The 14295-nt window shown below is 39.5% G+C and overlaps 1 protein-coding gene across 15 annotated transcripts in view; it reads left to right on the top strand.

Annotated features, from left to right (window-relative positions):
• The window catches only part of mast4 (microtubule associated serine/threonine kinase family member 4), a 97666-nt gene that overhangs the window by 68832 nt on the left and 14539 nt on the right, over positions 1-14295 (top strand). For 9 of the 15 annotated variants that reach the window (XM_035991154.1, XM_035991159.1, XM_035991153.1 and 6 more), the window contains 15 exons: positions 4763-4851; positions 7182-7251; positions 7534-7554; positions 7990-8068; positions 8922-9076; positions 9174-9249; positions 9341-9550; positions 10232-10333; positions 10822-10954; positions 12040-12101; positions 12222-12313; positions 12592-12800; positions 12904-13042; positions 13694-13826; positions 13917-14082. In XM_035991154.1, the coding sequence (XP_035847047.1) occupies positions 4763-4851; positions 7182-7251; positions 7534-7554; positions 7990-8068; positions 8922-9076; positions 9174-9249; positions 9341-9550; positions 10232-10333; positions 10822-10954; positions 12040-12101; positions 12222-12313; positions 12592-12800; positions 12904-13042; positions 13694-13826; positions 13917-14082 (1736 nt within the window). The remainder of the gene's footprint in view (positions 1-4762; positions 4852-7181; positions 7252-7533; positions 7555-7989; positions 8069-8921; positions 9077-9173; positions 9250-9340; positions 9551-10231; positions 10334-10821; positions 10955-12039; positions 12102-12221; positions 12314-12591; positions 12801-12903; positions 13043-13693; positions 13827-13916; positions 14083-14295) is intronic. The other 6 variants (XM_031317404.2, XM_035991156.1, XM_035991165.1 and 3 more) reach the window with 3 other exon arrangements.

The raw sequence follows: 14295 nt of genomic DNA, 5'->3' as shown, positions 1-14295 counted from the left end.
GGGAATGGTGTCAGGACTGTCCTTTTGTCTTTCAAATCGACAGTAGAACTCGTTCAGGTCATTGGCTAGGTGTCGGTCATTGAAGGAGTGGGGGGTTTTAGGCTTGAAGTTGGTGATCTGCCTAAGTCCTTTGCAGACAGTCGCAGAGTCATTAGCTGAGAACTGGCGTTGGAGCTTCTCAGAGTACCGGTGTTTAGCCTCCTTCACTGCCTTGCTAAATTTGTACTTTGACTCTTTAAATCTGTCTTTGTCCCCACTCCTGAACGAGTCTTCCTTAGCCAGCCTTAACCTTCTGAGTTTGGCTGTGAACCAGGGTTTGTCATTGTTGAAACTCACCCTGGTGCTTGATGGAACACAGCAGTTCTCACAGAAGCTGATGTATGACGTCACAGCCTCTGTGTACTCATCCAGACTGTTGGTAGCAGTCCTGAACACATCCCAGTCAGTACAATTCAAACACGTCTGGAGATCCTCCACAGCCTCACTGGTCCACTTCCTTGATGTCCTCGCTACAGGTTTGCAGAGCTTTAGTTTCTGCCTGTAGGCGGGGATCAGGTGGACCATGACGTGGTCAGAGTGTCCCAGTGCAGCACGGGGGACGGCGTGATAGGCATCCCTGACTGTGGTGTAACAGTGATCCAGAATGTACAAATGCACGTTAGAGAGGAATATTCCAGGTAACGGTGTGCGTGATCCTCGCTGGCGGAGACGCACCAGCGCACCGGCCCGTTTCCCTCTCCTCCGGCGTTTCGCTGCGTGAGCAAAGGTGAGCACACCTTTGACCAGAATGTCCAAAATTTCCAGTGAAGGGAGAAGAAAAGTGGGAAATAAGTCTGATGGTGTTGTTGCCCTGAAGTTCACGAGCTCTTCACTTGTGAATGAGATACGGGTACCATCACAAGAAACAAAGTTAAAACACAAAACAAAACAAAACAGAGCGCTCCAACACACCGTGTCGCCATTCTGCGGCGCCATTCAGTAGGCGAAATGTTAGAGTAACTACTGAAATGTATAAGTTATGTGCCGAAATATGCGAAAAATAATAACATTAAAAAAACTCAGTAAATTGGCACGTCATGATGATGATAATGGTACGATTAACAGAATAATAATTTTGCATTAAGTTTGCCTTAGTTATAGCGCTGCTCGATTATGAAAAGAATCATAATCACACATTTTTTGTTCAGTATTGAAATCACTATTATTTACCATGATTACTCGTTGACTTTTGGAAAGCTGTTGCAATTGTTGAACTTTAAAACAGTGAAAGAGTTAAAAAAAAATCAACAGTGATGCCTAGATCTGTAAAATTTCCCTTAAAACCTTTCCAATTTGAACTTTTTTTTCAAGACCAAATAAGAGTTATTTGCAGAACGTAATGTGCAAAATAATCATATTTCTTGATTATTTGGTTTTTGTGATCATAAGGAGCCTTCTCTTTGGGCAGGTCACATCACATTGAACTTTTAATTCAGATATTACTGACCTGCTTGAACGTAATTGTTTTCTTATTAATTACGAGACATTTTCTCAGCAACTTCAAGCATCATCAAAAGTTTGTATCTTCTTCTTGTATTTATAATCATAAGTGCACTGAGCCATGGGAACCACTGATTGGTTAATAGATCTGCACATTTGTTTGTCATCTATTTATCATCACATTAGACATCACTGTGTGGCTAATGCTCAGCCATTAGCCAGGAGGAAGGCTTCTCCCTCTGTCTACTGATATTTCTGGTGTCGTTAAATCCATGCATCAAATTTGTGGGAAATTGCCCATAGGTAATCAACAGCAACAGGAGCACAAAAATCATCCACAAGCCTCTTGTATCAATCTTTTGCACTGATTCAAAACAGCATTGTCTTGACTATGCTCTAAAGCTACTGTAGCTGGTGAGTAAATAATATCTAGCAAGGTGTGGTTTGTGTATTTGGCTGGTAAAATGTACTCATAATACATGACTTAAAAATACTAGCAAGGGATAAGCACTGCAAGAAGTGTAGCTAAAACTCACTGCACAAAGAACAAATAGGAGATAAATAGGAGGTCGCTTTAAATCTTTACTTTTTTCCCAAATTTAGCTAACCTTAATACATCGGTGTTATTGAGGTAGATATACTGTAATCTGTTCCATGAAGCTACAGGCCCCAAAATAAATAACCTGCAATTTTTGATTATGAAAGGGTAGGCTAAATCTTATTGTTTTTCATATTTTTATTCATGTACTAACATACATTTTTGCATTAACGTGAGATCTGCTGAAGGAAAGCTACAGGATGTTGTTGGTAGAAAAACAACTTTTAGGATGTGCAAACTATCAAAACATCTAGTCTTAGTGTATTCTAAGTATTTGGGAGCATAGCATCGAGTGTCAAGAGCTTTTTGCACATCATTATCAACTTGTAAAAAGTTGCCAAGCTCTTAACTATTGCTGATGTGACATTGAAGCTATGAGGGCTCTGCAGTGGCACCTGTAGGAGCTGCTCTTCAGCAGTTTCGACAAAGAGATAAAGGCCGCCTGCTCATGCATCTGTTGTCATGCATCTCTGCATCATTACAGAACTCCATTTGCATTTAAGCATTCTGTGTGATCAATCCTGCAACACACAGACAGGCAAGCTGCACCTGTGACTGTGTGTTGTTGTTTTTATAACCGACCTAATACGCCATTGTATGAAAGCCCCTTGTGGAACACAGCAAGATTCTTTTTAATAGAAAAAAATGCTATTGTAGGGACACCTACTTCCAAAGTGCATGGAGAAGGGAAAAATCTGAAGAGGTAAAACTCTAGTAACATTTGTAGTATTCAGAACAAGTTTATTGTTTGACCTATACTGCCATCGAGAAATTATCTCACTGTTTTTTGCCAGAGAGGTAACTCTTCATCTGAGCAAGAACTCAAAGGTGAAAAACTATAACATTTAAGCTTGGCAATAACAATACTACCTACTCTTATTATGGCTATGGTCGTCAAAAGCTGCAGTAAAATCCAGGAGCACAGCCACACAACACACACACACACACACACACACACACACACACACACACACACACACACACACACACACACACACACACAAGCTTCAATATTCAAATACTGAGAGAAACTGGAGAGTAAATGTGTTTTAGTTGTGTTTGTATTATGCACAGGATGGAATTATTATTGAATAACATCTTAAAAATTCAGTTGGAAATGGTTCAGTTCTGTGAGGAGGTTATGTAACAATGTCATTGAGTCTCTGACCTTGAATTGAATTCATGCTTTTCAGGCATTGTGTGTTTCTACTGACTCTTCTGCCTCTAATTTAAAAGTATAAACCCACGACTAATCGGGACATTGAACACAGAAGCTGCCGTTTTTTGTTGAAATAGTTCATTTTTCTCTCAAGGTTAAAAATGGGCTTACATGAGTCACATGTTGTTGATCACAGTGGTCCCTGGTGAGTCACAGTCCTGCATTAACATGATCAACAAACAAAAAAATCTGAATGCTGCACAGAGAACCTGCTTTTTGGTGACTGAATCAGGATGTCCTTGTCTCTTGTTTTCATGGCACTGTATGCACCAATATTTACTGTTGACCCTTGAGTGTTAGAAGCCATGTTTTGGTATTGTAATAGAGTATGTGGTCAGAAATACATGTAATTTGTGTTTGTAATAAGTGTAGTTGGATGTGTAAAGAGGTGGTGGCTGTAGAGGGGGCTCTTTTTGCATTGTAGGAAAGGTTTAAAAAAAAAAAAAAAAAAAAAATGGCATGCAAAAATGCCTCAAAAATGTGTGTAAATAATTTATTAAATGCACTTAAGGGAAAAAAGCCAATATTTTGAAGTCAACATTTTCTCTTTATTTAGTTTCACAGAGGAAAAATTGTTTTGCAAAACTGAAGTGATACAGTAATGTCATTGGTCATCATAGATGTCATTTATAGCCTGACATCGCCAGACTAAATCACAAATGTGAGTTAGGTACCAGACTAACTTGCATTTTTGATTTGGTTCATTTTCGATTTCCAAGGGGCGTAATTAATGGCTAAATACCTCTGGACGTGATTGGATAGACCTACAACCAATCAGAGCAATGAAACGTGACATAGCACTGAGCGACAGACAAATGTAAAACAGACCACAGTGTGCAGATATGAGATGTGATAGTGTAACATCAATATTTACTGTGAACAGGTGTTGCCGGTTTTGGCATCAGAATTTGAAAATAGTACTTCAACAGAAAGTTTCACAGCAGCACCAGCCATCTTGGTTGTTTTTGAAAATGCCTCAGCAGCACCCTTCTTTACTAAGCTATGTTCATGCTCGCCGTAGTGTCCCCAGCGCGTGGGTGCACAGTCAAAAATGACATGTCTTGTATTTTGCGTAGCGCACGAAGACTGCAAGTTGTCATCATCTGAAACCCGCCCCATGTGAGATAACCGGTTGTGATTGGCCCAGCCAGCATCTGGTCAGCTGGAAATCTGTCTCAACGGGGGGAGGACCAGATGCATCTGCCAGAGCAAATAAAACATGAGCTTGTCATTTAGTTACTGTTGACACAAATGTGTTGAGATAATATTTATGGAAGCAAAGAAAGGCCTTAACAATCAACAGAATATTCTGTTGAAATTAAGACAAATTTGCCAAAGTACAAATTAAAATATAAATACTAATATGAACACATTGAGATGTTGCCAATGTTGTCAATAAGTAACTATGCTATAAATAATTTCTTTGTCCAGTGCCCTGCCTAATATTTGACTCTGTGGTTTTACAGTTGCAGAACGAGCAACAGAAAAAGCCTGATAGGAAGCGGTCAGTCTTCAGGTTTACAGCGACCTCACTCCCCTCTCTCATCTCTTACAGGTAAGTCTATGTGTGGTAACATGCATATCTGTTAATGAATGTGTATACACTGTTTCCTCACATACTGGTAAGTGCACAGAGGGTGAGCCATTAATTCACAATGTTCTCTAAGAGGAATGCAGTCCAATGTAATATAAAATACCAGAAAATGCAAGTAGAAATATAATCCTCCTGCTTTTTCCCTCTTCATAGCTTTAAACCAGCACTTATCTGACACTCCTAGAATATTGTTATCATCAAATGGACAAAAGCTAAAAAGTTAAACGTGGGATGCTGAGGCTTGTCTGGCACAAAAAGCAATGACAGAGAGCAAAGCTCTAAAGGCTTGTTATTAAAATAGTATTGTGAGAATCTTTGTCAGGTCAGTTCTGTGATGTTTGGGTGAGAATTAAATCGTACAGTGGCAAGTTGAAGGGCAGTGATTGTGCTGGGTGAGGAAGTGGTGGCCTGCAGGGAGGAAATGCACAGGAGCAGAGGGAGGGCAGGCCTCATTTACCACAGGGCGTTTTATTTCCTGGCATTGGTCAGCAAAGTTAGAGCCGCAACTCACAGTGTTTGGTCTGTACTTCAACCTAACAAAGGGACCCAGTCTTTAATATGGACTCAGAAAGCCAAGTTTCTGCTAATTAATGTGTTCAGCGCTGGGATGACCTAACACTGTGACTCAGTCGTAATATTGGTACCAAAGGTAAGGAAAAACCCTTTTCGGTTCCATTTACAGAAGGCATATACCTGAGTACATATACACTGAATACTTTAATATATTTAAGAAAGTTTCTACATAGATTTGATGATTTTCTTCTGAATTCTGTTCTTGGCTCTGTACTCTACTGTAACCGATCAAACCTTTGCTCATGATCATGAATAATTTCATAAACAGCATTAGCTTGAACCATATTTCCTGTTATTCCTCTCACTTCTTAACAGTCAGTAGATAGTCTGTCTCTTCAGGTACAGTCTAACTCCCAAAGGAGGAGGTAATCATCTTTAATAGGCTGTGTTTAAGATTACGGTGCAATCAAATAGGTGACATTCATCACTAACCAGGTCAATGGCGCTATCATTGTTATGGATAATGTCTAATTAAAAAGAGGGAGTCCTGCATGGTTATTGGAGGACATAGTGACATATATAGATATTTTACTAGTGCTGCACAATTAATAGCAATTTTATCGAAATCGCAATATGGACTAGTGCAATATCCAAATCGCAGGGGGTCGCAATATTTGTTAAAGGCAAAATATGTGTTAAACCATTCTGAATTAAGTATCGTGGTGCTGCAGAGACGTCCCAGCCTAGAAGTCCTATCCTACAGACTAAAATCTTCGTTCGGTACAGATCCTCACAAAAATCACACTATAATCATATATATTAAGATTTTTCAATGAAAATGAGAATAATGATACAAAAATGATCATTCTCTCCAATATCGTGAATCATATCGCAATCGCAATATCAGTCAAAATAATCACAATTAGATATTTTCCCTTATATCGTGCAGGTCTAAAGAAAACTGCCTTCTTTAATTGACATAATATAGCCAAAATATTCAACTTTGCTTTTAATCTCCAGCATCAACTAACCCACCCAGCCTACCCATGACAATAAAAGGTCTGCATTGGGTCTAAAACTAAGAAGTTTGATCATATAACACCTGTCCTGATGTCTTTGCTTTCTTACTACACCATGACGTCCTTTATGTTGTCTTGATAATGATTATTTGAAGGTTCCTACAGTAGATTTAAAAGATTGCTTATCAAGCTCTTCTTTTTTTTAATAAAGTCCTGTTCTTATATTAACATTATCGCCTCTATGTTTGGGATTCTGCCTGTATGTTAGTGTATTTGTACATGTAAAGTCTCGTAGTATTTCTAATGTTCTATTTTAACCTGTAACGTGTGCAGATACTCTTGCGCACTTTAAATAAACTGTTGAAGCTGCATTTTAGCAAAACCCACATCAAATACCAGCCTTTTTATCTCTCTAGCACTTGAGTTTTTATAACAACATCAAGGCAGTTTTGATAAGTTTTGTGCCTTTTCCAGGTTTACAACTATCACTACATGTCTCAGAAGTTTAACCGTTTAGGATCAGTGAGAAGCGTATTAAACTACCCCGTACGCTGCCATCAGGCATCACACATTTGACATTCAGACACATCTTGGCATGCTGTGAGGCATTTAAAAACAAATTCGCTAAAACATACTGTTTGACAATTACTAGCAAATGGAAGGTAGGATAAGAGATGACATTTGACATTAAGACAACAGGCTTTCTGTTTTTCTAGAAAATGTCCACAAAATGTGTTTTATGTTGTGTTTTTCTTGCAGGAACAAGCCCACAAGACAGTCCTAGAAATTTCTCTCCTAGTGCCTCTGCTCATTTCTCCTTTGCACGAAGGTATACACAACCATGAATATTTACTTGATTTGCAGCTGAACAAATCAGCCAGTAAAGACCAGAGGGAGACTTATCAGATACAGATTCATTCAAAATAAAAAAAGAGAGTATGCTGTGCTCTGAGTTGTAGCCCTTCAACAATGTTAGCCAATAAAGGCCTTCATATTTTCTCTAAATGTTAAGCTTATTTAGTATATTTCTACTTCCAAAAACATCAGTTATTTATTTTATACCATTTCTCAACATGATATCATGTAATTGTATTTTTATTACAATCCACAGTCATTGCTACAGAGCAGACAGGTAACTTCATGTCAGGCTTTTATTTACCTTTGAATTTTCATTTGTCACACATGACTTCATGGTTCATAACACACACACACACACACACACACACACACCCCTCATTAGTTTGTCTCATAAGAAGTTTTCTTTTAAATCATTCTGGCATCTAGTTTCAGTTCTACATTCAGTTCTTGTTTCTCTCATTTCTGCTTTCCCATGTCGTGTTACTAATAGAATCATTTTGGACAACAGCAAAGATTAATCTATAACCATGTTTTTATTAGGATTGTAGAAGGCAATTTACATGTTTTGAATACAAACATGGAAATTATGCATATTTCATGTTTCTAAAGGCAAATCTGTCTTTGAACAAAGCACATTTTTGTCACTGGCTAGCATCGTAACTAATTGTTCATTTATTGATTCAGTTCATTCTTTGCTGTTGTGTGACAGGACTGATGGTCGCCGCTGGTCGTTGGCCTCCCTTCCATCCTCTGGATATGGAACCAACACGCCCAGCTCCACCGTCTCTGTAAGCATCATGCACTCACCCAGTCTGACACAACAGGTCAGCCTAATCCATCCTCTACCAACCAAACTTTTCTTCACTTTCCCCTGGAGTAAGAGCGGATAGCTTACAGGAACATCGCAGCTGTTGTGTTGTGTTCAAAAAGGTGCTACTATAACGCTGGCTCTTCCGTGTCTGCCCTTCACAATAAAAGCCCAGCTTAAGTTCACTCAGAGCATTTCACTAAGAGGAAACTCAATAATAAGCCATTTTGCCAACACTAAATATCAAACAAAAGCCAGACACTATATTGTATGTAGTTGCTGTGAGCTGTAAATTCACCACTTCTAAACAGACGGCAGAACATAACTTAATCTCGGAGCGTGGAGATAGGTCTGGCAATGCAAGACTATCTCGAAGCTGACCGGGCAAAGACAGCAGTCTTCATCAGACTGACCCTGGGTCGGGTTAATTAAGTGTGCTGCTAACATTACCGTCGGCAGAATACCCAGCGAGACGAGTATAGCACCGCCGTCATTAAACGCTGATTGTGGCAATATCAGAATGTATTGTTGACTAAAAGACAAAAAAACACTAAAACTCTTTATTTTCATTGCCTTCCCCCATTTCTTAGCAATACCACAGGCCAAGCAATTGGCCCATTCCAAACAGGTGCATTTAGAGCGGGCACCACACTAGTTTCAGCTAAACAGAACAAAATATATCAACATAACGGAGTACTTGAAATCTAGCTATCGGTATCTGTCCACTTGAATTGGGAAAAACTTGCCACTTGATGTTTTTTTTTTATCCACACAAAAAAATGCCATCTATTTTTTTTCTTTTCATGTTGAATATATATGTGTTTCATTTCCAGTCATCCTGTTCATCACAGGAGAAGCTGCACCAGCTGCCCTTCCAGCCTACGCCTGATGAACTGCACTTTCTCTCCAAGCACTTCTGCACTGAGAGTATCTCCGGGGATGAATGCCGCAGAGCGACGGCCATGCGACCCCGCTCACGCAGTCTCAGGTATTTGTTTACCTCTGCAGATCATCCTAACGTGGTAATGCATTCGTTGGACATCGTTGCCACTCAGATACTGATTTTACTCCAATTTATATTTCAGCCCTGGAAGATCTCCATCATGTTTCGACCATGAGATTATCATGATGAATCACGTCTACAAGGAGCGGTTTCCTAGAGTAAGAGCTCACAATATGTTTGCTACAGCCGGGTCTGGCCATTAATTATCTTTTACATTACCAAACTGACACCTTCCCTTTCTTCCTGCAGGCCACAGCTCAGATGGAGGAAAGGATTCAGGACATCATCCGCAGCAACTCTCCAGAGAGCGTCCTCCCTTTGGCAGATGGTGTGCTTGGCTTTGCCCACCACCAGATAATTGAACTGGCCCGTGACTGTCTGGAGAAGAGCCGGCTAGGACTCATCACCTCCAGCTACTTCTGCGAGCTCACTGACAAGCTGGAGAGGCTTGTTCAGGAGGTAAGCACGTCTTCTGAAATCATAGAGATGTTTTCAAAGACATTACACCAATAAAAAAAGCATGAACATGTTGTGGAAAATGTGCCGTTTTAGATCTTTACAGCAGGAGGACCAAGCCCCAGTTTGTGTTTGACTCACAGAACTAAGCATTTGACATTGGGAAAAATAATTATCCAAATTTTTCTTTTACCATCTGGATGAAAAAATATTTAGTCTGTTGCAAGATAAAAAAAAAAAGGTTATGAACTTCTTACTCAGGTTGCAAATATGTTTTCTATTCCAGGTAGCTGTACTTTCTCTAAGGAATACATAAGCAAAATAGTAATATATAGTAATATAATATAAATGTTTTTATTTTATTTTTTTTTCACATTGAACAAATTGAGCAAGGGCATATGTTATTACTGGCTACCATCTTTGCTTGGATTAAGTAAAAAAATGCACAGACAGAATAATTGCATCATCTAGATGCTTCCAGGATTCTGGAAATAACTTCAGAATAGTAAGTGTTGTTAAATGACCTTCTGGGTTTTCAAAGATCACTGGATAAATCAGATGTTTAGAGCTCAAACGTGACAGTCATACACGAGAGGCACAAACTGTGATACAGGAGGAACATGCTGCATTTTTCCAGTCCACGATAACATGTTAAAAACTGAGATCTTGTATCTTGCTGTGTAGTCCACAGAAAGATCAGAAAGCGAGGAGGTAAACTTCATCAGAGAGCTGGTGAAGAAGATCCTCATCATCATAGCCCGACCTGCTCGACTGCTGGAATGCCTGGTATGTTTCGTATCACTGAACAACTTCTGAAATTTACTGTATGTTTACCCCTGTAATTATCGTGTTCCACGGATCTTTTGTATTAAATTTTTGAATAGAACTCTTATATTCTTATTACAGGTTTAGATGTCTCTTTCATGAGCGCTTTTAAACAGGAAGTAGATCAGAAATTTTATATTTTATCGTGTGTAACTAAAATAGCTAGTAGGTGTGCCTGCCAATGTTAGAGCAGTGCAAAGGTGTATTTATCTACCTTGAGCAGAGCTGCCACTTGATCCCTTAGACATCCTACTGTATAATTCACATAAACTATGATAATGTCATCATTCATCAAACCTTCAAACTGCTCACTAAGACTTATAAAAGGCATCTGTGAGTGTGTCTAAAAAAACAAGTAAAAACCACAGAAAACAAAAACTACAGATTTGTTGTTTACCTCATTTTAAAACATTGTTCATATACTAAAGTGTGCTGCTGTGTGTGTTCAGGAGTTTGACCCAGAGGAATTTTACCACCTTTTGGAGGCCGCAGAAGGACACGCTAAAGAGGGCCAAGGCATCAAAACGGACATCCCTCGTTACATCATCAGCCAGCTGGGACTCACAAGAGATCCTCTGGAAGGTATGGGAAGTGTATGGTCCTCATCAGTGACTATACAATACAAACCACTCTGGTTAGAGCTGCTGGCATTCTCAAACAAGATGCTTAAATGGCATAACGGCATGAAATGTTATTATGAAAAATGGGGTAAAGTTCAGTTATTCCACCATTAATGCATTTAATTTGGCAGTTGGAAGCAAATCATAGTAATCTAGTTCCTTCTCTAGGGTTTGTAAAGAATAAAAATAATAAATTGTACTTCCAGAAGTATCCGTGCATTCATTGCACTCTTATCTTATATAACCATCCATTGAAGTGCTGAGTATTACATTTGTCAGTGATGCTGTAAAGGAACACCAGGAAACCGTTGTGGTGTGGCTGTAAAGGAATGAAGGAACTAAAAGACAAAGATACTTTTGACTAATGTCCTGTACTAAACAGACTGTCTTTCTAATGACCCTCTGTCTCTCTAGATTCAGTAACAAACAACATTCATTATGACTAATTAGAAAGGAATGGCCTCCCCAAAGACCTTATACAGATCCACACAGGCTGGCTCATCAGCCAATCTCTCCATTCATTTCCCCCGAGTGTCTCCTGTGTTTCATTTGCCGAGTGCCTTGTGTGCCTGAAGCGAACCTTACAAGGAAGGACAGATGTTAAATAGCAGTGGAAATGTGTTTACAGGCTCTCTGGGGACAAGACAAACACCCCACTGTGAAACTACACACATTGACTTTGGCATGATTGCACACAAACACACAGAAAAAAAGTAAAAGATGCAAGGTGGTTTTTAATGAGCACTTGTTCTAGAGTGGTGATTTTCAAAATGTGTTTGTGTTGCAACATCTTATTTCCGCCCCATTTATTCTCAATTCAGATTATCTTGGAGTCAGCACCTCAAACCTAATAGGTTAATAAAGGCTGCTGTTTTTTGTTTTGTTGATAAGTCCTGATTTCTCAGCATTTATGTAACTTTTGTTTCAAAAACTGCACTGCAGAACATGTACATGGGCCTCGCATGAAGTTATAGATTTATGATACACTAGCAACTAGTTTTTTTTTATATTGAAACAGCTTCTTTTTCTTTATTTATTTTCCTGTAGAAATCGCTCAGCTGACCAGCTGTGACAGCGGTATTGCAGAAACACCAGAAACGGACGACTCTGTAAGCATTCAATTTGTTTTCATTGATCTACTCCATCCATCTTTACCGCCAGTGTATCAGCAAAGTCCAGATTTTATCTTTTTGATTTGTTTTAGCATTTGTCTCTCTTCTTGCCCTCAGTCTCACAGCCTCAGCACAGCCTTGCGGTGCCGGCGTAAACCCTGTGAATTGGACTTTGAGATGACAAAACTCATCAGCAATGGTGCCTATGGGTAAGGACATCTTATTTTATATCTGATTATCTAATCTCTGATAATATATGGTTTGTTACAGCCCCAACAATTTCAGTTAGAACAGATTTTTTTCTCAACTTGTTTTGAGTTATCTCCCTTGCATATTGCCTCTTCCCTCTCTGTGTCCACCAGACATTATTAATAATAGACAATAAAACAAATTTGATCAACCCCAATTGGACAACTTGTTCTTCCAAGTGGAGTGGTTTTAACATCTGTTATTTCCGCCAGCTAACAGTGAACTTTTTATTCCACAGAGCTGTTTACCTGGTTCGGCACAAGGAAACGAAGCAGCGGTTTGCCATGAAAAAGATCAACAAGCAGAACCTGATTTTGAGGAATCAGATACAACAAGCCTTTGTGGAGAGAGACATCCTTACCTTTGCCGAGAACCCTTTTGTGGTGTCCATGTACTGCTCCTTTGAGACGAGGCGGCACCTGTGTATGGTCATGGAATATGTTGAAGGTCAGCAGCTAGGTTTTTTAGTGCATAGTGCTGCGGCTGAAAGCAATTTGAACAATGTCTCCTGTGTGTTCTCTCAATCACATCAGTCCATTGATCTTTACAGGTGGAGACTGTGCAACCCTTTTGAAGAACATGGGTCCCCTGCCTGTGGATATGGCCAGGATGTACTTTGCAGAGACAGTGCTGGCTCTGGAGTATCTCCACAACTATGGCATCGTCCACAGGGACCTCAAACCAGACAAGTGAGACCTCGCAAAATTTTAGTGATGAACCCATAAAAAATTATCACCTGATCTCCGCAGTTCCCTACAGCTCTACAGAGCGCTTTAGTGTCTTTCATCTCATTGTTTTGGTTTTCCGGCTCGCAAAATTACTGTTATTTTCGCTATAGTTTCATCTATAAGATAATGACCTCTTCCGTAGAGTCCATCATGTTTTTTTAATCCTCTGTGTCCTCCTTGGCTACTAGCAACTTTGTGGAGGAGGGTTGGGGGGGTGCGCAATCACGGAAGGCTTGTGTATCATGTGGATGCGCTGGCAGTTTTGTTGTCATTACTTAGAATTCCTCATGGGGGAGACAGAAACTATGCGCTATAGCTTTAAATGAAATGTTGCATGCAGGAGTTTTACTTGTAATAGAATACTTTTTACATTGTGGTATTACTACTGTTACTGAAGTAAAGGGTCTAACACTTTTTCCACATTTTTATAATACAAGAAATACTACTAATGATGCTAGGAACACAAGTAACCTGTGCAGCCATTGATAATGATCACTGTCTGAAACCTTGACTACCTAAATGTTTGCTGACTGTTGTTTTTCATTATCACAATTTATTGTAACGTTTTCATTATTGTCCTCCTTCCTCCTCCCACATCTGTCTTCTTCACAGTTTGCTGGTTACATCAATGGGACACATTAAGCTGACAGATTTTGGGTTGTCCAAAGTTGGGCTGATGAACATGACCACGAACCTGTATGAGGGACATATAGAGAAAGATGCAAGGGAGTTCTCTGATAAGCAGGTAAATCTTTAAATTTAACTGACAGTAGTGACAATACATTTCCCACAAACTACATCATGTTTAGAATATTTCTTGTATTTTAATTATTAGGTATGTGGAACCCCAGAGTATATTGCACCAGAAGTGATCCTGAGACAAGGCTACGGGAAGCCGGTGGACTGGTGGGCGATGGGCATCATCCTCTATGAGTTCCTTGTGGGCTGTGTGCCTTTTTTTGGAGACACACCAGAGGAGCTGTTCGGACAGGTCATCAGTGGTCAGTGCTACCTCCCTTTTCTTCTCAGATGATGTAACGTTTCTGTAATATTCTTTTAATATTTTTGTAAAACAATGACTGATGCTGAAAACTTACTGATAGATGTATGATCCACAGTCCAACGCTATCAGTTAGCCTTCGATGCAAACAGATTTTCTTGCAGATTTTAGTAAATTAAGCTTTTTTATTTCTCCCAACCATTACATGTTGTTT

Source organism: Sander lucioperca, chromosome 14, assembly GCF_008315115.2.
Source record: "Sander lucioperca isolate FBNREF2018 chromosome 14, SLUC_FBN_1.2, whole genome shotgun sequence".
NCBI classification, from domain to species: Eukaryota; Metazoa; Chordata; class Actinopteri; order Perciformes; family Percidae; genus Sander; species Sander lucioperca.
This window is presented reverse-complemented; position numbering and strand designations above follow the sequence as displayed.